At 40.7% G+C, this 27,876-nt stretch overlaps 1 protein-coding gene across 1 annotated transcript; it reads left to right on the top strand.

Annotated features, from left to right (window-relative positions):
- The first annotated feature begins 4,685 nt into the window (after window positions 1–4,685).
- On the top strand, window positions 4,686–27,139 carry LOC140726779 (collagenase 3-like). Its single transcript, XM_073043597.1, has 10 exons — window positions 4,686–4,819; window positions 4,918–5,144; window positions 5,233–5,381; window positions 5,476–5,601; window positions 8,099–8,260; window positions 8,623–8,740; window positions 20,047–20,177; window positions 25,066–25,222; window positions 25,310–25,413; window positions 26,782–27,139. The coding sequence occupies exons 1-10, from the start codon at window positions 4,724–4,726 to the stop codon at window positions 26,880–26,882; spliced, it is 1,371 nt and encodes a 456-aa protein (XP_072899698.1). The 5' UTR covers window positions 4,686–4,723; the 3' UTR covers window positions 26,883–27,139.
- The last annotated feature ends 737 nt before the right edge of the window (window positions 27,140–27,876 follow it).

The raw sequence follows: 27,876 nt of genomic DNA, 5'->3' as shown, positions 1-27,876 counted from the left end.
CTAGGACTCAAAGAGATATTGGAATTCCGTGCACAGTAAAGGATGGTTTAGAGAAGGATCTGCACCTGATGAGTTATTGGTCATGGGACTCACACAATTTGAGCGAGGGGTGAAAACACATCCCGCCATCTATCTGGAGGGTGAGCATTTTCAAATGTTTAGAGACAATTTAATTTCAATTTCACCATTAAATAACAATGGAAAGCCATCCATTGACATTAGATAATAGAATTTAGATCAGTGTTTTAAATTGTTTTGGTTTTAGTAGTTTTATCTTTCTCATACTTTCAGTACAGATTAGTTTGTATTAGCTTTTAAATGCCAGCAATATTCAGAAACATTCAGAAGTGTAAAATTAGCATGGCAACCTACTGAGCCATGCCTTGGCAACTTGTCATGATTTTTTCTCATCAAATTTGTAGTGGGATTTTTTTCTGCACTTCTTTCTCTCTATTATCCCCCTTCCCTCCACATAATGGGATAGCATGAGCAAGTCCTTGCCACTGAATATTCTGGGATGGCTCCAGGAAGGAAGGCACCAAATACGTAAGTGCAGAGATACATATTGTGAAGCAGTGATTGTGGATAATTTACCATTAACCAGACAACAAGGGATGGCATAAGGAAATAAAAATCAACATAATCATTTGCTTACACAACAAACATTTGCCTCAAGTGAATTTTTAAAGTGAATTTTATCAGAAATATTGCTGAACACCCAGGAAAATATGGCAAAGAAACAACAGCTGCAAATCAGCTGCAAAGTCCACAGACACAGGTTTAGCAACATAGTGGAAAACATTCTGTATTTACTAGAGTGACTAGCAGGAAAGTTTTGGTCAATGGTAATAGAGAAAGATTAGGTTTACCTTTATTTGACACATAAGCATTGACAGGTTCTTTACACCCAATCCCACTTCACACAGTTACCTCTTCCTCATTTCACATTTCAGTTTTACAAGATACAGAAGGTGTAAATGTGCATTTCTTGCTCCTGCACCACGTCCAGTTTCTGTATCCCCTTACAGTCACACCACCACTGTGTCTTTCAGAGTCAAAGTCAGGTTTATTGTCCTAAGCACAAGAATATGTATGTACGGGTGGAATGAAAAACTTACTTGTGGCAGCATCACAGGTGCATGGCAACAGAGGCCCAACATCTAACAAGAAAAATGCTAACATACATTATAAAAAATATACAAGAAAGAGCACAATTAGAATAAATAAACCAAATCTATTGTAATGGAAAGTGGTCACGGTTTTGATGTACTGAGGGGATGACTTTGGGATTTGTGTCAAGAACCCTCATCTAGCCATTTCCTCAACGCTAAATAGAATGATTACAAAGACAATTCATCAGTCAACCTGATGCTTCCAGATGCCAGCTTGGATACTGGAATTCCAGGCACAGTAAAGATGGTTCAGAGAAGGATCTTCACCTGATGAGTCAATGGTCAGGGAAGGCACACAGCCAGAGTAAGGGCTGAAAACACACTTCATGCCATCTATCTGGAGGGGAAGATCACAGACGAGTTCTGCTCCACAGAGATAATGAGGCAGCCTTTTGAAGATTTATGGGCTGTCCATGGGGATATTTGGGACACCTGTTGAGCCTCTTTGAAAGCTTGCATGAAAAATCATGAAGTATGAATCAGGTCCTACTTTAAACAATATATCCTACTTCAACATATGTTTCCAAATTCCAGCTTTACCAGTGTAAAAATAACATCCTTCTAAATTTCAGTATTTGTATTTGATAGCCCGTGCTGTGGCGACCCACTTCCAAGCGCACTCGAACCGGCTCACAAATAGCCGGCATAAAGGCCAGTCCCAAAAGGGCGCCAGGTCTGCTTCACCAACAAAGGGAAAAGCCCGCGGGGGACTGTGAGCACGTGCCCCCTACAGCATCCGCGCCTGGGGAGGGCGGGATCAGGGAGGCTTTAAAGCAAGGCTGTGAAGTTCGAATAAAATCTTCTTTAACTGCAGTTTACCGACTCCGTGTCGTTATTTTAGCGTTGTGTGTAGCACACCGCTACAGTGCCTTAATTTCTGAAATGAACACAAGCAGAAGTGAGCCAGCATGTAAGTTTTGCATTGAAGATCTGCCCATTCACCTTGCTTTCATGGTATAATGGCAATCCTATGAAGAGATTTGAAATTGCCTCACTCATCAACCTGGTCCCTATATCTAATATTTTTGTATAGCCATTCTCAACTCACTGTTTCTCTTAGAAATTACACTGGATTAATTGGAAGAAGTGCCCTTGGTTTATTGTTTTTTACCTCTTTAAATAAGTTTACTTTTGAGTAAAGTGACTGTGTTTGATATACTGCACATTGTTTTTTTCTGTGAGGTACCTGTTCACATACCTTTAACACCTTTGCTCTCATTAAATAAATTTATCAAAACTGTTAGCTTTTCTGTTTTCTCAATTGATGCTGCTTGATCTATGAGTGTTTCCAGCTTATTGTTTGGTTTAACTTTTTGAAGATAATACATAAAATATTGAGTAGGGAATTGTAGCATTGTGATTAAATTACAAATGAAATAATCGTGAGATCTGGACTAATGAAACATGCATGTTCTGAAATGGCTATATCAAAACATGATAAGAATAATTCTGAACAGATCATCAATAGGCAGTGAATTTTGACTTAATCTAATCAATGTTACCAAGTTTTTCTTAAAAAGCATGCCTAACTTGGAAAAGCTTTATTTGAGGTCTACTCCAGCCACAGCCTGGCAAAGCAGAATTCATAAGTCACCACTTTTGACCAACATCTAGAATCCAACATCATGATCTCTAGGTATAGCTTCACTCTGCAGAGCTGGTGGTACAGTGGTATACAGTCATTACTGAATGGCTCTTCAAAAATTTCTCAAAGCCAAAGAAACATGATCATTGCTTGTTGTTCTCCCCCAGATGATGAATTCCTCCATGTTTATCAAAATATGGAAGAAATCCTAAATTAACTGAAATTGGGAACCTCGAATGGCATTCACTTGGAACAGCTCAATAGTACCAACAAAAGTAGAAGACACTGCAAAGTTCAGGCAGTATCTCTGGGAAAAGGAAAGGACCACTTACTATACAGGAAATGCATGTTTGAGATTGTAGAAAATGTGGGATAGTGGGTTGCAACTGGGTTGCAAAACAATAACCCAGTCTTACATTTGGTTTCTGCAAATTAGAAGAGGCCCCATTGTGAACGCCAAGTGCACTTTACTGGATTGCAAGAGATACAAGTGGATCACTGCTTCACCTGGAAAGACTGTTTGGGTCCCTGGATGGCGAGAAAGGAAGAGGTAAGAGGACAAGAGTTGTACTTCCTGCAGTTGCATGGGAAACCGCCATTAGACATGGAGTGGTAGGCAGTGACAGAAAAGTAGCTAGGCGTTAAGTTTCGTTTCTCTAAAAACTAATTGAAAGGAAAACAAGAGAGTCGGGAATGAAACTTTGTACTTACTTTTAAGCAAAGTGTGCACCTATCACGTGGTAGTGTCATGACATAATGCAATTCATATATTTTTATATGTAACCAATAATGAAGTATTTGAATAAAATACTTAAATGCTTATTCAAATAATACATTTACAATATCACTCAAATATTCAATATACAGCTTTCCTTGCTTAGCAATACACTCCAACTCAATACAGAATGTATCTCAACCATATAAGCAGTATACCACAACTACTACGTACTACGTACTGTACAGACATCCACAGCATAGGAAATGTTAAATAGTCCCATTCAGGCTTAAAGATTTAATGGCTACGGAGGCTTTCTTACTCTTGTGGGATAACATCTTTCCTGACAAGGGCGATCACTTTTGCTTTAGATTTCTCCTTCCCTTTTCCATGACTAACTTAAAAATTTTAATATGGTATGATCAGTAATCCTAAATATCCCCCAGTCAACACTTGATGAACTTGACAAATGTCTCGGCACAGAAACAGATCTAATGATGTCTTGTGCCTTTATGGATCAGAAACATAAAACTGTAGATTATGGTCCAAGATCTTTGAAGACAATAGACAGTTTGAAGATGTGTACAGTATTAATTTACCAAATGGAAGGTTTAATGCTGAAATTTTAAAAGAGGGATTAATGACTTGAATCTAGAAAGGAAGAACAGCATTTAAAAATAGTGAGCCACTTACAGTTACGAACAATGAGACCAATATGATAAGCTTGGTGAGCAGAGCTCTTATAGGTATGTAATGAAGGAGACAGAGTAGATGCCGTTGATGAGCAAAGCATGAAAAGAGAACAGAATATAGGTTCATGTCTACAGGGGATATACTTTATGGGTGGTTTTCCTTGATGTGCAAGGGCATGGGGAAGGAGAAAGGAAGTGGAGGCAGGTAAATGGTTAATTTTAAATGTAGTGAAAAATTGTCCAGAGGTTTGTTGCATTTGTTTTAAGAGATGAGAGTGCCAAAGGCAAGGTAAGGTTCTGAAGAAATATCTGAATGCACTGACATTTAGTGATGCAAATTAATTGTGATGCAATATATAAAAATGTTCAATTCTATTTCCTACTAATTATTTCAAAAGTTTTAACTTAATTAAAAAGATGTTCAGGCATGGGTTTGCAATCTTTTGGTTTGTGCCACTTACAAAATAGTTCATTGAATTATGCAATACGACTAGATCAGGCAAGTATATAAAAGAGGCTGAAAGGACCGGCAAAGATTCCATTATTAACACCGGTCAAGATGAAAGGTTTTCAGATTCTAACTTTCTTTATTCTGCTGAAAATTCCATCTGCATTCACATATCCACTGTCATCTACAGATCATAATCTTGCCCAGGTCTCCAAGCATTCATAACTTTAACTTCAATTTTGAATAACCTACATTTTGTGTCCTTGAGGAATGCTAATTAACACTTTGTGATTCTGATTTTCCAGGAATATATCAAAAAACTTTACAGCGTTGATTCCGATCTTCTGCAAGGAAGCAAAGATTCTTTCACAGCAGGTATTAAGAAAATGCAAGAATTCTATGGTCTCCGTGTTACTGGAGAATTGGATTATTCTACTCTGGAGATTATGAAGAAACCTCAATGTGGATTTCAAGATGGTCTCCGGTATAACATTGGCAATGAGAAATGGAAGCATACAAACCTGACATATAGGTAATTTTTTTTGGCTTCCCTTCTATTTTGAATAATATTTGTTAATAGCAGTCATATTTTTAACATTTTTCCCATTAATTTCCAAAAGAATCCAAAATTACACCCCAAAATTGACAGAGTCGTATGTAGTCGATGCTGTCAGAAGAGCTTTAGAAGCGTGGAGTGAAATCACACCATTGACTTTTACCAGGATTTCTGACGGTGAAGCTGATCTTATGATCTCTTTTCAACGGGGACGTAAGTTAACAATATTTTATATTTGATTTAACTATGGCTGTTTGTTTATGAACAATTAATATATCCCTTTATTCTTGTTTTCCCCTTTGTCTAGGACATGGTGATGGGTCTCCTTTTGATGGACCTGGAAAATTTCTGGCCCATGCCTTTGCACCAGGTATAAATTTGGGAGGTGACACTCATTTTGACGCAGATGAAGATTGGTCACTGGACCCAGAAGGTAAAAGGTTTCAACTATTGTTGCATATTCTAGTCAACTGGAACCTAAGAATTCAACAAGTTACTTACTGGAAAGAAGACAATTACCATATTAAAATACTGTTTATTTTTAATCTTAATTATATCTAATTGGTTATTTTTGGTACTTTGTCCTGCAATATTTACTATTCTGAAACTAGGTGACCCAAGAACATTCTCCAAGGATTTTTTTGACACTAACTATGTTTTTTAAAGGAAGTTTCAATAATAGTTGGAAGGCAGAGAAGATAAAATAACTATATGACTGATCACCCAAGACAATATAAAATGTTTGTTTAGCAGAAAGAAAAAGTTGAGGTATTAATGGGAATAACTGAATCATTACCAATAGCCAGATGCCCAAGAAATTCACTTATGCTTGCGTATTTCATCTGACGAGAGAAAGGTGAAAACTGGAAGCAAAACTATTGAAATCTTTCCTAGCAATAGTTCTGGGACTAAGGCTATTATTTTTATGTTAATATATTGTTCTTAAGAAAATTGTTTAAAAACTGTTTATTGTAAATTTCATTCTTATTTAATTATAATAACTGTTTATGACATTTCAGCTAGCACCTTAATCTTACATGTCTTTTAGTCTTTCATAAAACCATAAGATATTGGAGCAGAATTAGGCCATTTGGCCCATCAAGTCTGCTCTGCCATTTCATCATTGCTGATCCAATTTTCCTCTCAACCCCATTCTCCTGCCCATAGGATGCAAAACTGGGCTAAGAAATAGCAGATGAAGTTCAACCGAGATAAGTGTGAAGTGGTTCATTTTGGTAGGTCAAATATGATGGCAGAATATAGTATTAATGGTAAGACTCTTGGCAGTGTGGAGGATCAGAGGGATCTTGGGGTCTGAGTCCATAGGATGCTCAATGCAGCTGCGCAGGTTGACTCTGTGGTTAAGAAGTCATATGATGTATTGGCCTTCATCAATCGTGGAATTGAATTTAGGAGCCGAGACGTAATGTTGCAGCTATATAGGACCCTGGTCAGATCCCACTTGGAGTACTGTGCTCAGTTCTGGTCGCCTCACTACAGGAAGGATGTGGAAACCATAGAAAGGGTGCAGAGGAGATTTACAAGGATGTTGCCTTGATTGGGGAGCATGCCTTATGAGAATAGGTTGAGTGAACTCGACCTTGGTTCTCCTTGAAGTGAAGGAGGATGAGAGGTGACCTGTGTGGTGAACTACATATACCTTACCTGTCTGGACACGCACGCCCCCCCCCCCCCCGCTGACTGCTCCTGTGGCTCCTCCCACAGACCCCTGTATAAAGGCGATTGGAGGCACTGCTCCTCCCTCAGTCTCCAGGATGTTGTGTGATGGTCTCTTGCTGCTGACAGTGCTTTCTTCCAGCTAATAAAAGCCTAACTCTCGCCTCACATCTCCGAGAGTTATTGATGGTGCATCAACCTGATAGAGGTGTACAAGATGATGAGAGGCATTGATCACATGAATAGTCAGAGGCTTTTTCCCAGGGCTGAAATGGTTGTCACAAGAGGACACAGGTTTAATGTGCTGATGAGTAGGTACAGAGGAGATGTCAGGGGTAAGTTTTTTACTCAGAGAGTGGTGAGTGCGTGGAATGGACTGCCGGCAACGGTGGTGGAGGCGGATACAATAGGGTCTTTTAAGAGGCTTTTAGATAGGTACATGGAGCTTAGTAAAATAGAGGGTGAGAGGTAAGCCAAGTAATTTCTAAGGTAGGGACATGTTCGGCACAACTTTGTGGACCAAAGGGCCTGTATTGTGCTGTAGGTTTTCTATGTTTCTATCAACCTCTGCTTTAAATGTATATGCAGACTTGGCCTCAACAGCTACCTGTGGCAAAGAATTCCACAGATTCACCACTCTCTGGCTAAAGAAATTCCTCCTCCTCTCCATTTTAAAAGGATACCCCTCTATTCTGATCTGTGTTCTCTGGTCTTAGACTCTCCCACTGTAGGAAACGTCCTCTCCACATCCAGTATCAAGCCTTTTCATCTTTCATGTTCAATAAAACTATTTAAACTACCTCTTAAAATTGTGTACGCTCTCATTTACTGTTTATGAGAATACTTCAAATTGATTAATGGATATAACTATCACTAGTTGGCTGTATATTCCTTATAACTGGCAAGCAAAATTAGGAAAGGTGAAATCCAGGCCACTGCAAGCACTAAGTTTTTGTGGATAGCAACATCTCTTTGACACTGACTAAAAAATGAAAGCTACTTAGAAAACAAATATGTTTGAAGGTATAATAATGAAGCACATCAGTATACAAATTTAATTCTTGCAATAACATTTAGAATATCATCATAACATGCATAGGTTCTAGAAATAAACAATATTTTTCTGATTGTAACTTTATAATTTCTGACATTATACTATTTCTTTTCTTTGAATCTATCATTTCAAAGTTCTCCCGCATAATGAAATTCCTGAAAAGACTGTTTAGCTAAAATCATTTTGTATGGACTTGCAGGAAAAAATGTCTTTCTAGTGGCTGCTCATGAATTTGGCCATTCTCTGGGATTGAGCCATTCTAAAGACATTGGAGCTTTGATGTACCCCATATATGCATATCTTCCGGAGAATGAGTTTATACTGCCTGATGATGATGTTCAAGGAATTCAACAACTGTACGGTATGTTAAATCTCTATTTTTCTGCAGAATCTATAAATAATAGCTTACAGAACTAAATAAATAATACATGTTTCAATTTCTATCACAATTATCTCTGAAAGCTATGAAGATAAAATCATAATATTGTTATTTTAAATTGGATACACTGTGATTCTGTTTTTTCTCATTTGAAATATGTTAAGTTCAGCAAAAATTTAGACAAATGAAAGGTCACACACTATTGCATAAATTGTCAGCATCCAATTCAGCATAATGGTGTATAGTAATAAACAGCCAACAATCAGCATAAATATTTATTTACAACTGAATATTTACATCAAGGGAAAATAGATACTTATATTCAATTTAATATATTATCCTAGGTTCATCAAGTAACGGTAAAATTAGACCACATCCAGTGACTCCAAAGACATGTGACACCAGTTTGACCTTTGATGCAGCCTGTACAATGCGAGGTGAAAAAATTTACTTTAAAGACAGGTAGGCAACAATTCTGTGTGCAAATTTTATCCTTGACACCTGCAGTTTAATGTGTGATGAAAGGAAGTAAGGTCTGGATATTTAAAATAAATAGAAATTAGACCAAAATATTGTTTGAAGTATTTGTAAAGACAAATAGCACAATAAGATTTTGGGAGTTAACTACTACTCTTAACAAAGTATAACAGATAAGTTTCCAACCAGTTCTCTAAAGTTGTTCCCTGAGGAAAAAGTTTGGCTAAATTTCTACAGACATTTGTATAGTTCCTGTACCTTCCAGCATGAAAAAGGCCTTTAAAATGTCTGCAATATCTTAAAGGTTCATTCTTTAGGAGACAGAAATAGTTGCAGGACTCTGATCATTTGCTCAAGAACATTTAAGAATACATGACATTAAGATACCTTTCACCATATTTCTGATACTTAAAGACAGGATTTGGAACAGATCCATATTCCTCCTGATCCTATTATGCCATTCAATTAGATCAAATTGATCTACATCTTAAGTCTAACTGCACACTTTGCTCAAAACCCTTAAAAGACAAAAATCATTCTGGAATTTTCAATTAATTTAGTCTCTCAAAAAGATTGTACAGAATCAAGAAAATGTTGTCTATTGTGTTTCATTTGAGAAAGATAGATAGATAAATACTTTATTAATCCCAAAGGATATTATAGTGTTGCAATAGCATTGCAAGAGCACAGATATACAAATATCAGAAGAGAAGTAAGAAGAAAAATATAAGTTACCTGAAACAGTCTAACAGGAGGGGGTCATCACTTCCTCGGCTATAGGTTGACTGATTAAAGAACCTAACAGCTCAGGGTAAGAATGACCTCATATAGCACTCTTTGGAGCAGCACAGCTGTCTTAGTCTATTTCTGAAAGTGCTCCTCTGTTCAGCCAAGGTGACATGCAGAGGGTGAGACACATTGTCCAGAATTGCCAGGATTTTCCAGAGGGTCCTTTGTTCTACCACAGCCTCTAGTGTGTCCAGTTTGACTCCTATAACAGAGCCAGCCTTTCTAATTAGTTTATTCAGCCTGTTGGCATCACCCGTGTTGATGCCATTGCCCCAGCACACCACCGCATAGAAGATTGTACTGGAGACAACAGACTGGTAGAGCATGTGAAGGAGGGATTGCGTATTCCAAAGGACTTCAGTGTCCTCAGGAAGTAGAGGCAACCCTGGCCCTTCTTGTACACAGCATCTGTGTTGGTGCTCCACTCAAGTTTGTTGTCCAGGTGCACCCCAGGTGCTTGTAAGTCCTCACCATCAATGGTAACAGGGAGCAGTACAGACTTGCTCTTCCTAAAGTTCACCTTCTTCTCCTTTGTGTTACTGATGTTGAGCTGCAAATGCTTCAGCTCGCACGATTTAACAAAATCCTCCACCAGAGCCGTGTATTCGTCCTCCCATCCTCCTTTTCTACACCCAGTTATTGCTGAGTCATCAGGGAATTTCTGCGGATGACACAACTCAGTGTTGTACAGGGTAAACAGGAAGGGAGCCAATACGGTCCCCTGTGGGGCCCTAGAGCTGAATATAGCCATGTCTGACATAGAGCTCTGAAGCCTGACTAACTATGGTCTGCCAGTCAAGTAGTCCATTATCCCAGAGACAATGGAAGTGCCAGCCTGCATTGAACAGAGCTCTTCCCCCAGCAATGAGGGCTGCATGGTATTGAAGGCACTTGAGAAATCAAAATACATAATCCTCCCAGTGCTGCCCTGCTTATCCAATGGGAGTAGGCTCTGTTCAGAAGGTAGATGGCAGCACAGTTGACCCCAATGTGCTCCAGGTAGGCAAACTGTAGGGTATCAAGGGCTCATCTCAACAGGGGTCAGAAAGGACCAGCCTCTCTAGGGTCTTAATGATGTGTGAGGTCAGGACCACTGGACAGTAGTCGTTCAAGACTTTCAGATGGCCCCTCTTGGGTGCTGGGACCACACATGATGTTTTCCACACATTTGGGACCCTTTCCAGACTTAGACTCGGATTGAAAGTGCACTGGAGAACTCCACACAGCTGCTCAGCACACCACTTCAGGAACTTGGGGTTCACACCATCCGATTCCAATGCGTTGCCGTGTCTGAGTTTCCCCAGAGACCTCCTCACTTGCTCAGTAGTGATGGTGAGTCCATGATGACTGGAGGGATACACAGAAAATTGATATAGAACGTGATTAACAACATCGAGGGTTATGGAATAACAGAATTATTTACACCATGGATTTAAAAAAAGACTCAAGAACAAGAGTAATATAGAATTTTTATGCTGACAATTCCTACTGTCCTTCAGTGTGCATTACTGACTAGGATGATCAGAGTAAAATTTCAAAATTTGAAAGATACAAAGCTTACCATAGCAACAAGTGAGGAAGATAGTAATATACTTCTAAAAGGCTGGCACATTGGACAGAGAAGTGACAATGCAAACTAACAGTTAAATATTAACTGATGTTTCTTTGGCAGAAGGAGAAGCGACAAAGTAGGTTAGTGGCACATCTTTGTAGGGTGTGCAGGAACAGAAGGATCTGAATCTATGTACACATAGCTCTTTGAAAATGAAAGATTGAAAGAGCAATTAAGGTGGACCGATACCCAGGGCCAATTTAATCAATCTCAAGGTCTTATGAGAAGTAATGGAAAAGTCTGTTAAAGGTCTGACAATTTTTTGCATCCATTTAGTCACAGGTGATGAAGGGTAGCTAATATTGTTCCCTTATTTGAGAAGGTGGTGAGGATAAGCAGGAAACTACAGGCTGGTGATCCTTAAGTGAGTAAAAGGGAAACTACTGGATAGAATTCTTAGGTATAGGCTTTATAATTGCTGGGAAAGGTAAAGTCTGATTAGAAGGGTTAGCATGACTTAGTGCATGGGAAATCCTGCCTCACAAACCTGATTTTTTTGAAGGAGTGAAAAGAAAAGTTATGAAGGCAAGGGGGTAGACATGGTACATATGGACTTCAGCATGGCGTTTTGACTAGATTCCATACTGAAGGCCTGTACAGGTGGTTATGGCAGAAGGTTTCCGAAGTGTTTTGGCAAAGTGGATTTCAAAGTTGTTTTGGTCATAGGAAGTAGCATTGTTTTTCTGACTGGAAGTCTGTAACCAGTGGTATACCATACAAATTGGTGTTGAGTCCATTGTTGTTTGTCCTAGATATAAATATAAGATGAGAATGTTTGTTGTCTTTTAAGTAAATTTGTGCTTAACTGTAAGATTGATGGAGTTGTGGACACTTAAAGTTAGAAAGGAAGTAGATCAGCTGAGAAGTTGAGCAGACAAATGTGAGCAGACATTTTGTGTTTTTATAATACTGGCTGTATACTTTTAGTAAATGACTGGGACCTCTGTATTGTTGTACAGAGGGACCTTGAGCTACTAGTTCATAGCTCTCTGAAAATGGAAACACAGGTGGACAGAGTCATAAAGAAAACAATTAGCAGATTTACTTTCATAGGCAGGTCTACTTGAGTATAACATTTGGGTTATTATGTTGCAGTTGTCCAAGGTATTAGTAAGGACACATGAAGTATTGGTAAATAGGTTGATGGTTTGATTTTAATATCAGAGAATGCATCCAATATACATCCTGAAATTATTGTTCTTCACAGACAATGAGTGTTAATAAAAACATTAGAACCCCAAAGGCTCCCTACTCACCCCGCCCCCACACACAGGCAGAAGCAAAGCAATGATCAGCCCCTCCCCCACCACTTATTTCAGCAAAAAACATCAGCAACCTCCACCCACCAAGCAAAGTCCTCAATAAATACCATGAACTGCAGTCCAACAAAAAATAATCGTTCACCTGACTATTCGACATTCCAGAAGCTCTCTCTCTCCCCCTAATTAAGGGACAGGAAGGTATCACTCAACAAGAAATGAGACATAAACAAGCAACGGTGTTAAAGTCTGCTGCACCACTTTTTTTCCCCCCGAGGTCTTCAACTCGAGGATCAGCAATAAGCTCTCCCCCACCAATGGAAGACCAGTGCACAACTCTAGTCAGCATATCTTAGAAACAATGTGGTAGCACCAAAAGATATTCATTACTATGTGGCCTGGCTCTGAGGGCTTCGGTTACAAGGAGAGATTAGATGGGCTGAGATAATTTTCAAAGGAAGTTGAGGAGTGACCTTAAACAGGTTTATAAAATTAAGCAGGGCACGAATCGTGTAGATAATTACAGATGTTTTCCAAGGGTAGAGGATATATTTATTAATTTATTCAATGAATAAAGCATACAGTATAATATCCTAGCTTAAGTGAGACTACTGTGTTTTTAATATTTCAAATATGTTTGAGTAATCTTGTATATATTGGTTGATTAATCAATCTTGTTTGTTTAAATAACTACAGGTTATATGAAAAATATGTTAATTGCATATATCATCACACTACCATGTGATACATGTGCACCTTGCTTTGTGTAAAGACAAAGTTACACTCATATTTTTGGATTCCTTGCATCTTCCTTGTAATTAATTAAATGTTTTGAAGTTCAAAACATAGCAGCTACATTGAACCTTTATAAAACGTTTTTCCCTGTCCTATTCACCGTAATTTAAGATATGCAATTCCTGAAGAAAGTACAACTTGAAGGCTTTCAGGAGTGGGGAATATCAGCTATGAGTTTAAACTGGAAAAACCAGGATTGTTTTCCTTCAAGCACAGAAAAGATTTGAAAGAGTTGTACAAGTTCATGAAAGATAGAAGCAGTTCACATTCACAGATAGAGATTTAAGGTCTTTATGGTGAACAAAATTAGAATGGGAATTAAGGCCCTGATTATGGGGGAAATGCAATCTGAATATGATAAAAGAGGACCTGGCAAAGACATATGGGGACCCCTATTTGCAGGTGAGTCTACATGCAACTAGTGAAAATCATTCAAAAATAAAATGATCGGAGTATGGAGCCAACAGGTTCCAACAAGATGAAAGGTATGGATGGCCACAGGACAGGTCACATAAATCCTGGATGCAAAGGACAGGTATTGTGCGTTGGATAAAGAAAAGTATGGTAGCTAATTGCAGGTTTAAAGAACTCACAACAGGTGGGGGGGGGGGGGGGGGGGGGTGTGTGTGTGTGTGTGTGTGTGTGTGTGTGTGTGTGTGTGTGTGTGTGTGTGTGTGTGTGTGTGTGTGTGTGTGTGTGTGTGTGTGTGTGTGTGTGTGTGTGTGTGTGTGAGAGAGAGATTAATATACTGAATGTACTTTGGCGAGCAAAGAGAAGGTAGAAAAAACACTGGCAAATAAGACACAAATGTATATCTAAATTAACTGGGGAAGAAAAAGGAGTCAAAATAGCAATTTTGTGTACAGTCAGAGAACATAGATGAGGTCTTGAATACTTAATGCTTAGCTGTATTCACCGTGGTGAAATACATTATTGTTGGAAAAGAGAGAGGGACAGTGAACAAATTTACCAGTGATAAGTAGATGACTTAGTGGTTTTAAGTGGTGAAAAAGTCCCTAACTGAGGACAGGTATCCTAGGCGGCTATAGGATACGATGGAGATTGTTGGGTGCTCTGATAAAAATTTTCAAGTCTTCTCTGGTCATTGAAGATGTGCCAGATGACTGGAAATTAAATAATAGCGATAAGATGGTGCAGTCAAGTGTGCAGTTCCAATGGGAATCATCAGATATTCCCATTTAGAACTGCTGCAGCTGAAATCCACAGTTATAGCTATGATTACTTCAGTAAGCAGCATTGTTTTAAGATTTTAAAAATTGGAAGCAGTGATGCACCATCAATAACTCTTTCCGAGACGTGAAGGCGGGACAAGGCCTTCATTCAGTCAGAGGTGCAACGGCTGCTCAGGGAGGGGATCATTGAGCCAAGCACAAGTCCTTGGAGGGCCCAGGTGGTCGTTGTTCGGACAGGGCAGAAAAATAGGATGGTCGTGGACTATAGCCAGACCATCAATAGGTTCACGCAGCTTGACGTGTACCCCCTACCCCACATCGCGGATATGGTCAACCAGATAGCTCAGTACAAGGTGTACTCGACAATAGATCTGAAATCCGCTTATCACCAGCTCCCCATCCGCCCAGAGGACCACCCCTACACCGCCCTCTGGGCGGGCGGCGGGCTCTATCACTTCCTGCGCGTCCCATTCGGTGTCACAAATGGTGTCTCGGTCTTCCAGAGTGTGGTGAACTACATATACTTGTCTGGACACGCCCCCTGATGACTGCTCCTGTGGCTCCTCCCACAGACCCCTGTATAAAGGTGATGGAGGTCTGAGCCCGGCCTCTCAGTCTCCAGGATGTAGTATGGTGGTCACTCACTGCTCATTCCTTCTTCCAGTCAATAAAAGCCGATATCTCACTTTTACGTCTCAGAGTGAGTTATTGATGGTGAATCACAGAGGGAAATGGACCGGATGGTGGACCAGTGCCAACTGAAGGCCACATTTCCCTATCTGGATAACATCACTATCTGTGGTCACGACTGGCCGGATCACAACGCCAACCTCCAACAATTTTTCCAAGTGGCCAAAGCCCTGAACCTTACTTATAACAGGGACAAATGTGTGTTCGGAACCACCCGACTCGCTATCCTTGGGTATGTCGTGGAAAACAGGCTCATTGGCCCTGATCCCGACCGTATGCGCCCCTTATTAGAACTCCCTCTTCCCACCACTCTCAAAGCCCTCAGATGGTGCCTTGGCTTCTTTTCCTATTACGCCCAATGGGTCCCCCATTACGCAGACAAGGCCCGCCCCCTGGTCAAGTCTACCACTTTTCCCCTCTCTGCTGAGGCCTGCGCTGCCTTCAGCTGCATTAAAGGGGACATTGCCAAAGCAACGATGCATGCGGTGGACGAGACCATTCCCTTCCAAGTAGAGAGTGATGCCTCCGATTTCGCGCTTGCTGCTACCCTCAATCAGGCAGGCAGGCCATAGTGGAAGCTATTAGGCACTGGAGGCACTATCTCGCCGGCAAAAGGTTCACCTTGCTGACCAACCAGCGCTCAGTTGCATTCATGTTCAGCAACCAACAGCAGGGGGCGTGTCCAGACAGGTATATGTAGTTCACCACAAGCAGGGACACCATACCAATCTACAGGTATAATTGAAATTGAGATGGTTTAGACTTCTACTTCAAATATGATGGCAGAATATAGTATTACTGGGAACACTCTTGGCAGTGTGGAGGATCAGAGAGATCTTGGGGTCCAAGTCCATAGGATGCTCAAAGCAGCTGCGCAGGTTGACACTGCAGTTAAGAAGGCATAAGGTGAATTGGCCTTCATTAAACAGGAATTGAAGTTAGGAGCTGAGAGGTAATGTTGCAGCTATATAGGACCTTGGTCAGACCCCACTTGGAGTACTGTGCTCAGTTCTGGTTGCCCCACTACAGGAAGGATGTGGAAGCCATAGAAAGGGTGCAGAGGAGATTTACAAGGATGTTGCTTGGATTGGGGAGCATGCCTTATGAGAATAGGTTGAGTGATCTCAGTCTTGTCTCTTTGAAGTGACGGAGGATGAGAGGTGACCTGATAGATGAGATAGATAGATAGTATAAGATGATGAGAGGCATTGATCGTGTGGATAGTCAGAGGCTTTTTCCCAGGGCTGAAATGGTTGCCACAGGAGAACACAGGTTTAAGGTGCTGGGGAGTAGGTACAGAGATGTCAGGGGTAAGTTTTTTACTCAGAGAGTGGTGAGTGCGTGGAATGGGCTGCAGTCAACGATGGTGGAGGTGGATACGATAGGGTCTTTTAAGAGACTTTTGGATAGGTACATGGAGCTTAGAAAAATAGAGGGCTATGGGTAAGCCTAGTAATTTCTAAGGTAGGGACATGTTCGGCACAACTTTGTGGGCTGAAGGGCCTGTATTGTGTTGTAGGTTTTCTATTTTTCTATGTTACTTCTAACTATCCTGCTGGTGAATGTACAGTCTCTGTAAAATAAAGTTGAAGACCTCAGGGCAAGATTGCTGGACTAGAGGGACATCAGGAACTGCTGTGTACTCTGCTTTATGGAAACAAAGCTCAAACCTGCAACTTCAGACATAGTGTTGCAGCCCAATACCTTCACCATTCTCCGCAAAGACAGGATGGCTCAGTCTTTTAAAGACAGAGGACGTGGACTATGCTTCATGACTAACTCATTGTAGTGCACAAACATGGTGGTTCTGTCTCAGTCTAGCTCACCCGACCCAGAACGTCAAACGTCGTCAATTTTATTTACCAAGGGAGTTTCCCACCATCATCCTGGTAGCTGTATACATTCCACCTGAAATCAACATCAGGCAGGCACTGGAGGATCTGGGCAATGTTAGCAGCAGGCCTGAAACTGTGCACTCTGAAACCTTCCTTATCATTGTGGGAGGTTACTGTCAAACCAGCTTGAAGGTAACTACCACCAACATATCACCTGTGGAGCCAATACACTTGACAACTGTTATACCACCATCAAGGACACTTACTGTGCTAGCCTAGATCCACACTTTGGAAAGTTCAATTACCAGTCTGTACTTCTACTCCCAGCATACAGGCAGAGACTAAACACCACAGCGAGAGTGGTGAGGACAAAGAAGTTATGGTCAAGGGAGGTGCAGGAACACTTAAAAGGTACTTTGAGTCTGTGGACTGGACAATATTAAGGGATTCATCTTTGAGTCTGAATGAATACAGATTTTTCACTGACTTCATACAAAACTGTGTGGATGAGTGTATGCATTTGAGAACATACTGGAGATTCTCAAACAAAAAGCTATGGATGAACCAGTAGATTCGAAGTCTACTTAGGGCTTGATCCACTGTTCCCTTTAAGCTCTGCACATGTGCGGCTGTGCAATAACTAAAGTGCTCACGCATAGCAGGAATTTCCTTCTGTATAATATGCTGCACAGTTTTCAGGGCAATGTTTAAAAAAAAATCCCTGCTCAGAGCAGTGGTTAGTCAACGCAGCTGTAAAGAAAATGAGAGAAAATCTTGGCTAAATCTGTGATATTCAAGACTGGTGATCCAGAACTATACAAGGAATCTAGGTACAATCTACAAAAAGCTACTTTTGGAGTGAGAAAACAATTCCATTTGAGGTTAGAGACAGAATCAGCACATCCTCTCTGACAGGGTTTACAGGCCATTACTTCCTACAAAAACCTAACATCATAAATGGCTGTGATACTTCACTCCCAGAGTTCAAAGCCTTTTGTGCACGCTTTGAAAGGGAGAATTAAACTACACCTCTGTGAATTCCTGCAGCATCTGGTGACCCTGTGATCTCTGTCTCAGAAGCTGACATCAGAACATCTTTCAAGAGGATGAAGCCTCACAGGTTGTCAAACACTGATGGCGTACCTGGTAGAGCTCTAAAAACCTGCGTCAACCAACTGGCAGGAATGTTGAAGGGCATCTTCAATATCTCACGTACGCAGTCGGGGGTTGCCAGCAGCTTCAAAGAGGCAACAATCATATCATTGCCCAAGAAGATCAGGGTGAGCTGCCTCAACAACTATTGCCCAACAGCGTCACAGCTACTGTGATGAAGTGCTTTGAGAGGCTGGCCGTGACTAGAATCAACTCCCATCTAAGCAAGGATCTGGACCTGCTGCAATTTGCCTATTGCCACAGAAGTCTTAGTAGATGCAATCTCACTGGCTCTTCACTCGGCCTTGAGAAAATTGCCTTCACTAGCTAGAACAAGGAATAGAAGAGCAGAGAGATTACTGTACAACTTTTTAAAACATTATTTGGATCACACTTTATATACATCTGATTGCCAAACAACAGGCAAGATACATTTGCACTGGTGCACAAGAGTTGCACCAGGATGTTGCCTGAAATGAAGTATTTCAGCAATGATCTCATATTTCTCACCATGAACCCTGTTACACTTGTATTCATCCAAGCCAGCAATGTTCCTTTGTACCATTCTTCTCCTATTTACACTACTGATTGCACCTTCTATCTAAATGTCACCAGAGGATTCTCATTTTCTTTCATCTATGTCATTTACCACTGTAATGACCAGAAAAGGTTGCAGTCCAGATCCTTGGGGAACATTGCTAAACATGCAGCATTATTTCAATAAAACAACTTGGCTTCTGCCTCCTAATCAATTCTCTGTTTTGACAGAACTGAATCACAAAAGAAACACTGAAGTGATTGATGTAAATAGTGTTTTTTCATCATTACAAGCATTTTATTGGAGATGCTCTCCACAGTCTCACAATATCAAAGTGCATCACATTATTATACTCTTAAGAATAAATGTAACAGCAAATGATTCAATACAATTTCAATTACTTCAATAATCTCCCACACAAGGGGATATAGCTCAGTGGTAGATCATTTTAACAAACATATCCTATTGATAGAACAAATTTGCCTATCAAGATTTGAGGTGCTAGGTGAGAAAAGCAGTCTGGTCTGGAAGATTCCCCCAAACTTGATCACAATTGGTGCAAAATAACTTAACCAGCGTTGCCTGGTTTGTTGCATGCCAATTAGCATACTCCATTGTCATGGCTGATACATACGAGAACATTTCATGGTCACATCACTTTGCAAACCTTATCTCCTAAGCAGCCTGTCTCCTGCTGTGGAGACATTATATTCTAAAGACATTGTTTCATTTCAAAGTTGTCCTTTTAAATTTCAAACTGATTGCCGGCTTGTACTTAACACTAAGAACTGAAAACTGTTATTCTTGTTGGAATAAATGCCAGGAATAATACACATAATTCTGTAACGCCTCAATTCCCAACATTCCCCATCCATCATAATTTCCATTCCATACACTTAGAATTTTTGTTCAATATCTTACCATCTGCAGTGTCCTAATACAAGTCTTGGGAATAGTCTCCCTTACATGTGTGTGCAATGATTAGTATTTGGGTGATATGAGAAAAAAGGCATAATTGCTTATTTCTATGTCATTTGCATGCATACTCTGAGATGCACCCACTCCCTGATTTCCTTGAGATAAACATGGCAATCCTAGGTGCAGTTTAGTGGAAAATACAACCTCCACTCTGAGAACATTAAATTATTGATTTTCTTTACTGATGTTGTTGTACTTCTCAACAGTTATGTTTATATTTTAATGCAATATTAATAAGACATAAACTACATGAGGTTTACATTCATTTACCAATGAAAATGTGCTGTTTCTAAAACAACTTCAAGGTGTCATTTTCAATCTATTTATCACAAAATATATTGAAATCTACTACTAAGGGTGTTTAATATTTAATACCAACATGAAGATGGTGACCAAGAATCTACAATTTGAAATGGTAAAATTGTATTAATATATATAATTTTTATTTAGGTTTGCTTGGCGCATCCATCCACAAATACATCCAAGTATGGTTGTGATCAGTACCCAGTGGCCATTTCTCCCAACTCAACTCGATGCAAGCTATGAAAACAAAAAAGAGAACATTAATGTATTTTTCAAAGGTTAGTCATCTCACTTACAAGCTTGTCATAACTTTGTACTTTAGTGAATATTTATGAAATACAGTATGTATTGACCACTCCATAAATTCTACTCGGAGTAGGGTGTATTTGTCAAGAATAGAGCAGGGTAAAAGCTGAGCATTACAATGCTACCAATGGCATTGGCAAGAAATAGAGTAAATTTCCTCTAATCTCCCACAATGATTAATGATGTCATTTAACAGACTAGGGATGCATAGAAAATGACAGCAGAATACTCTACAACACACACTCAGCATCTATGGAAAAAAAAAGTACTGTTAACGGTTCTTGCCAAAATCCTTTGGCAGGACTGGAGAAAAAAAGCTGAGTAGATTTGAAAGGTGGAGGAAGGGGAGAGAGAAATGCCAAGTGATAAGGTGAAACTTGAAGGGGAGGGATGAAGCAAAGAGCTAGGAAGTTGATTGGTGAAAAAGACAGAAGGCCATGGAAGAAAGAAGGGGGGGTGGGAGGAGTACCAGAGGGAAGTGATGGGCGGGCAAGCAGATAACATAAGAGAGGGACAAGGGGATGGGAAATGGTGAAGGTGGGTGGGGGGTGGAAGCATTACTGGAAGTTTGAGAAATTGATGTTCATGCCATCAGGTTGGAGGCTACCCAAACAGAATACAAGGTGTTGTTTCTCCAACCTAAGTGTGGCCTTATCCCAGCAGTGGAGGTAGCCATGGATTGACGTATTGGAATGGGAGTGGGAGGTGGAATTGAAATGGGTGGCCACTGGGAGATCCCGCTTGTTCTGGAAGAGTGTAGATGCTTGGTGCAACAGTCTCCCAATCTACATCGGGTCGTGCCGATATACAAAATACCACACCGGGAGCACCGAACGCAGTATATAACACCAAAAGACTCACAGGCAAAGTGTCGCTTCACCTGGAAGGACTATTTGGGGCCCTGAATGGTAGTGAGGGAGGAGGTGTAGGTGCAGGTGAAACACTTGTTCCGCTTGCAAGGATAAGTGCCAGGAGGGAGATCAGTGGGGAGGGACGAATGGACAAGGGAGTCAGAAAGTGGGGGGTGGGGAGGGAAAGATGTGCTTGGTTATGGGATCCAGTTGGAGTTGGCGGAAGTTTCGTAGAATTATGTGCTGCACGCGGAGGCTGGTGGGGTGGTAGGTGACAACAAGAGGAACCCTATCCCTGGTAGCATGGCAGGAGGATGGGGATAAGAGCAGATGTGCATGAAATGGGAGAGATGGGGGTGAGAGCAGCATTGATGGTGGATGAAGGGAAGCCCCTTTCTTTGAAAAAGAACATCTCCCTCATCCTAGAATGAAAAGTTTTGTCCTGCAAGCAGATGTGGTAGAGATGGAGGAATCGAGAGAAAGAGATGGCGTTTTTACAAGTAGCAGGGTGGAATGCGGTATAGTCCAGGTAGCTCTGAGAGTCCGTTGAATACTGGATTACTGTTGAAATTTGGAACAAAGCACAAAAACCAACTTCTGTGAGTGGAAGATTGAACAGAAGATAATTAAAGAACATACATGACAGGATGGTTCAGAGTGAAATGGATTAATGAATGAAAGTCTCTTTTAACTGTGTAGCTCTCTAACTAGTACATAGAACAGTACAGCACAGGAACAGGTGCTTTGGCCATGATGATGCCAACTTAAGCTGCATATCAGCCTGCACGTGATCCATATTCCTCAGTTCCCTGCCAATTCACTTGTCTGGTAAATACCTCTTAAACATTGCAACCATATCTGGTTTCACCACTACCCATAGCAGTGCAACCCAGGCACTTGCCACTCTGTTTAAAAAAAAACATATGCCACACAACTTCCCCTTTAACTTCTTCTCACATTAAAGTTGTATTTGACATGTTTACCCAGGAAAACAAGAATCTATATACCTTGTCTATGCCTCTTATAATTTTATACACTTTTATACACCCCACATGTGGTGAACTACATATACCTGTCTGGACATGCCCACCCCTGCTGACTGCTCCTGTGGCTCCTCCCACAGACCCCTGTATAAAGGCAATTGGAGGCACTGCTCAGTCTCCAGGATGTTGTGTGATGGTCTCTTGCTGCTGACAGTGCCTTCTTCCAGCTAATAAAAACCTATCTCTCGCCTCACATCTCCAAGAGTTATTGATGGTGCATCAATTTTATTAGCTAGAATTTTAAAACATGGAGAGTATTTTACATCTGGGAAAATTGGACTGATCCTCAAGCTCCAAAAGCAGCTCTTGCCTTTGAACTCTGGCTTGCATGCTTCCAATCGTACCTGGAAGAGATTCCCATGACTAAGCCTGCTATCATGCACAAAATCCTCCTCTCCGAGGTCAGTCCGAGGGTATACTTCCTCATCAGGTACCTGCCGACCTACCAAGGGGCACTGGACGCCCTCAAAAGACAGTACCTGTGGCCGGTGAACACCGTCTACGCAAGACATCGCTTAGTGACACGGCGGCAGCGGGCCGGAGAGTCGAGCGCTGAGTTTGTCTGAGCCCTACAGACACTCGTGCAGGCCTGCGACTGCAAGGGACTGACGGCGGAACAGCATGCGGAGTTCCTGGTATGAGACGCCTTCGTTATGGGAATCAGGTTAGTGTACGTGCGCCAGCGGCTGCTGGAAAACGCTGATCTTACCTTATGCTCGGCGATCGAGCTGGCTGACATGCTGGAGGCTGCTCTGCACAACGCCGACGCTGTCCAGGTGTGCAATCTCCCACCAGCCCCGTGGATGCCGCAGACCCCGCCACCCGGCCAATCGACCTCAGCTGCTGCCACTCGTGAGTCCACGAACTCCCCGCAACCCTCCGGCGAATCGACCACGGCTGCTGCCAGTCGCAAGTCTGTGCAGTGTTACTTCTGCGGACTCGAAAAGCACCCCCGAAAACGCTGCCCAGCCCGAGAAGCTACCTGCTCCAGCTGTGGAAAGAAGGGCCATTTCGCCAAGGTCTGTAAGTCTAAACCACGAGCGGGGTCAAGCAGCGCCGCGTGTGAGGCATGGGGGTCGCCATCTTGGTTGCCGCCATCTTGCCTGCCCGCCTCATGACAGGCATGGGAGCGGCCATCTTTGTCGGCACCACCTCGCCCCGCCTCCAACCCATGGGTGCTTACCGTGCACCAAGACAGCAATTCAACTCTGGCCTCCATAACCCTCGACCAAAGCGCCCCACACCAGCTTGAAAGGTCAATGATGGACATCCTAGTGGAGGGGCACAGGTCTAGCTGCCTGTTTGACACGGGCAGCACTGAGAGTTTTATTCACCTGGACACGGTGCAATCACCACCGGCACCGGTGCAACGTAAATCACAGCGACAGATTCGACCACCTGATAGACTTAACCTGTAAATATACTTGTAAGAAACTTCGCCCCATGGGGACTCTCTTTTAAAACAAAGGGGGGGTGAATGTGGTGAACTACATATACCTGTCTGAACACACCCCCTGCTGACTGCTCCTGTGGCTCCTCCCACAGACCCCTGTATAAAGGTGATTGGAGGCACTGCTCCTCCCTCAGTCTCCAGGATGTTGTGTGATGGTCTCTTGCTGCTGACAGTGCTTTCTTCCAGCTAATAAAAGCCTATCTCTCGCCTCACGTCTCCGAGAGTTATTGATGGTGCATCACCACAGCAGACTTGAGAGCAAACAATACAACCCCATCCAATGTCACCTTATAGGTGATACTCTCTGATCCAGGCAATAACCTGCTGAAGCTCTCAGCATCCTCTCCAAAATCTGCACTATATACAATACTTCAAATGTGGCCTAACCAAAGTTTGTACAGCTGCAGCACAACTTCTTCATTTTTATACAGTACTCCACACCCCAACCAACCACTACAAGCAAGCATACCATATGCCTTGTTTACCACCCTCTCTAGTTCTGTTGCCACTTTCAGAGAGCTATGTACCAGCACCCCATGATCCCTCTGTACATCAGCGTTCCTTAGGGTCCTGCCATTTATTCTGTACTTTCTTCTTACAATTGACCTCTGAAAATGCATCATTTCACACTTGTCTGGATTACATACCATTTGGCACTTCCTTGCCCATATTTCCAACTGGTATATTTCCATCTGCTGAATCCTATGGCAATCTCCCTCGTTGTCCACAACTCCACCAATGTCTGTACTGCCAGCCACCTTATTTGTGGCCAGTGAAGAATAAAATAGTTTTCCAAATGCAAAACATAAAGGGAGCTAGGTGGAAGTTTCTAAATAGATGCCAGAATCTATGAAACAGTGGCATTGCACAATCCATAGCAATAAAGCTCTTTAACCTTGTTTGTTTAAATCACATTATTTTTTTAAAAAAGTATATAGGGTATATATTCTGGACATTGCCTGCTGCCCAAAACTATCACCTGTAATATCTGCTCTGGTGGACTTGCCTTTTCCAGATAGATACAGTAAATGGAAGGATTCTCTCCATTAACAAGCTTCCTGTAAGGCAAAGGAGGGCTCCCAAGCAAGGAAGCCTCACATAGTACAATCAATGGCATTCAAATAAATAATTATAAAAGTTATAGAAAGATCTAAATATCTTACAATTAAAATAATGCTAACAAATTATCTGCTTCTATTATTAATTAAAATATGTTTAACAGCTAATCCTAATATTAAAGAGAAGAATGAGGATGCAAAGTGTACCTGACCCTCTCCTCTGTGCACCTGTGCTACATTACTGGAGGCTGTAATGGTAAAGCTTGTCTCAGTCCGCCGAAGACACACACAAGTCCAAGGAGAGATAAGCCACAAAGGCTAACAGCAAGAGATTTCCAATGGAACTGGTGTGCTCTTTGTCAGTTCGATTCAGTATGTTGAAGTTTGAATCAGGTATACAATGTTTCATATGGTATAATCCCCAAATTTATTTATTTTTTATTTCAATTGGATAGGAACAAAATACTGGATAGTCCGTGGATATGACTTGATAGATTCTCCCAGGTCAATATATGATTTTGGTTTTCCTCGAACTGTTAAGAAAATTGATGCAGCTGTACAGATTTCAAAGACTGGAAAGACATTCTTCTTTGTGGAAGACCAGTGTTGGAGGTAAGAAATTTAACTTTATGTAAATTTCCAGTAATATTATTAAGCACTCTTTTTAGAATAACCAGATTATGTCCTTTTGCATATTAGTTACATTGAAAATGCAGGGAAAATGGAAGATGGATATCCAAAACTGATAGAACATGTGTGGCCAGGCGTCAGTACTCCTATTAATGCCGCAATTCAGGATGAACGTATGTATTAATTATCTATTACAAAAGTCACAAGCTTTATTGAAATTAATTAAGTATTTAGTGACTAATCAGATCAAGATAACATTTAGCTAAAAATAAAAATTCTTTTGACTTACAATCTGCTTTTTTAATTACAAAGGTGCTTACATTCAGTATCTCCTATCCCTAATGTAAGGACCATTGAGTGTATGTTCATAGTTTTCTGCTGCGTTGAACAACTTCAAGGTTCAACGTGTTTTGCACTCACAGATGCTTTTCTGCATACCACTGTTGTAAAAGCATAGTTATTTGAGTTATTGTTGCCTTCCTGTCAGCTTGAACCAGTTTGGCTATTCCCCTCTGTCCCATCTCATTAACAAAGCTTTTTTTGCCCAAAGAACTGCTGCTCACTGGTTTTTCATGTCATTCTTGTAAACTCTAGAGACTATTGTACATGAAAATCCCAGGAGATCAGCAGTCCCTGAGATACTCAAACCACCGTGTCTTGCACTAACAATCATTCCACAGTCAAAGTCACTTAGTTCACATTTCTTTTCCCATTCTGATGTTTGGTCTGAACAACAACTGAACTTTCTTGACCATGTTTGCATGCTTTTATGCATTGAGTTGCTGCCACATGATTGGCCGATTAGATACCTGCATTAATGAGCAGGTGGAGATATGTACCTTATAAAGCGACCATTGAGTGTTTAGTAAATGAAAGGTAAGTTCTCAGGAATTTTCAATTTAGTCTTTATTATGCCAAGGAATTAGTTGAAATGCATTAGTAACTCAGTTTGCACTATTCCACAAATTGTTTTTGACTTGCTACTTGGTCATAAAACTGATACTTTAGATCACCAGCCAACTATGAAAACACCCTTTCTAAAGAAATATAATCACAGAGAGGAAATAGGTAGTTTCTGCAAGCCACAATGCCTTTTCTATTCTGAACAATGTTATACAATGTTTAGGGAAGCACCATATAGAAAGCAACTACCATTTTTTTTGATTGATGAGGATACTTTATATATAAAAAAATTCACAAAACATAAAACTTCCTCATAGTTGTAAAGATACTAATAAACAGAACATGTTACTGTGATTTGTGATGCTTGGTTTCCATTCTACTTGTAAATATAGATTGCACAGTCAAATCACAAATCCACCATTCACTTGTTGCATGCATGTTGAGTTCGTACTTGATGGATTGCTCCTGAGATATCTGCATCTTCTACATCTAGCCAGTCTCTCAAATACCTTCTATATGTCAGTTGAGGAAAATTCCAAAGAACATCTGGAAAGTCTGCATGATTGTCTTTGGTAAAAATTTGGGTCATATTTGTGACTATTGACTTTCAAAATTATCAACTTTATTTTTATTCCCAGATATGATTTATTTCTTCCATCAATACATGGTATTTGTTTATGACTACGACAACAAGGAAGTCACGGGGATTCAATATGCAAGTTCACATGTCTGCAAATAGTTAACCTTTTGGGAAAAATATCAGAAAATATTGATGATCCAGGAAGTGCTATTATTGAACTTGGCTACAATAACATGAATCAGCTTCTATTTTTGCATTGTCAATTTATTTTATTCTACAACTAGTTACATTCACTTATATTTTCTGAATAATTTTGGTGTGTTTTCTTAACTATTGCACTCTATTTATATTTACTCATAGCTTGTGATGGTTGCAACAACTTAAGAAAAATAAAGCTTTAATGCATTATACCTCCAGTCATGTTTATTTCTACTTAATGCAATTTGCAACACAATTGATGGGAAAAGTTTTCCAATGATCCTCGCCTCTTCACTTAATCCATGTAAACACCAAGAAGAGCAGCTGTACATTATAGTTCATACCCTTAATTATTTTCTCAAATTCATTTTTAATTGGCCAGCTAGTGTGTCTAAAATCAAAATCAGGAAATGCTGGAAAAACTCAGATTAGGCAGCACCTGAGCTGTTGAATTTTTCCAGCATTCTTCACTTTATTTCATATTTCCAGTATCTCCATCTTTTGATTATTCATTTTGTGCATGTCAAAGTCAAAAGCAGGTTTGTTGCCGTATGCACGTGCAATGAAAAACTTGCAGCAGCATCACAGGCATATAGTATATATGCAGCATTCACAAGAAAAACAAGTTAACCATAAAATATAAACTTTTTTTTCAAGAAAACACAATTAGAAAAAAAAACCAAGTCCATTTTAGTGCAAAGTAGTCAAAATGGTTATGGTGTTGCTAAATCACAGTGATTAGAGTTTTGAAAGTTAGTTCAAGAACCAGATGGTTGAGGGGAAGTAGCCATTCTTCAACGTGATAGTTCTGTACTTCCTGTCTGATAGTAGCTGCAAAAAGATGGCGTGGTGTGGTGAACTAGATATACCTGTCTGACTGCTCCTGTGGCTCCTCCCACAGACACTGCTGACTGCTCCTGTGGCTCCTCCCACAGACCCCTGTATAAAGGCGTCT

This window comes from Hemitrygon akajei, chromosome 4, assembly GCF_048418815.1.
Source record: "Hemitrygon akajei chromosome 4, sHemAka1.3, whole genome shotgun sequence".
Lineage (NCBI taxonomy): Eukaryota > Metazoa > Chordata > Chondrichthyes > Myliobatiformes > Dasyatidae > Hemitrygon > Hemitrygon akajei.
Note: the sequence above shows the minus strand (reverse complement) of the source record. Positions and strands in the feature narration are given on the sequence as shown.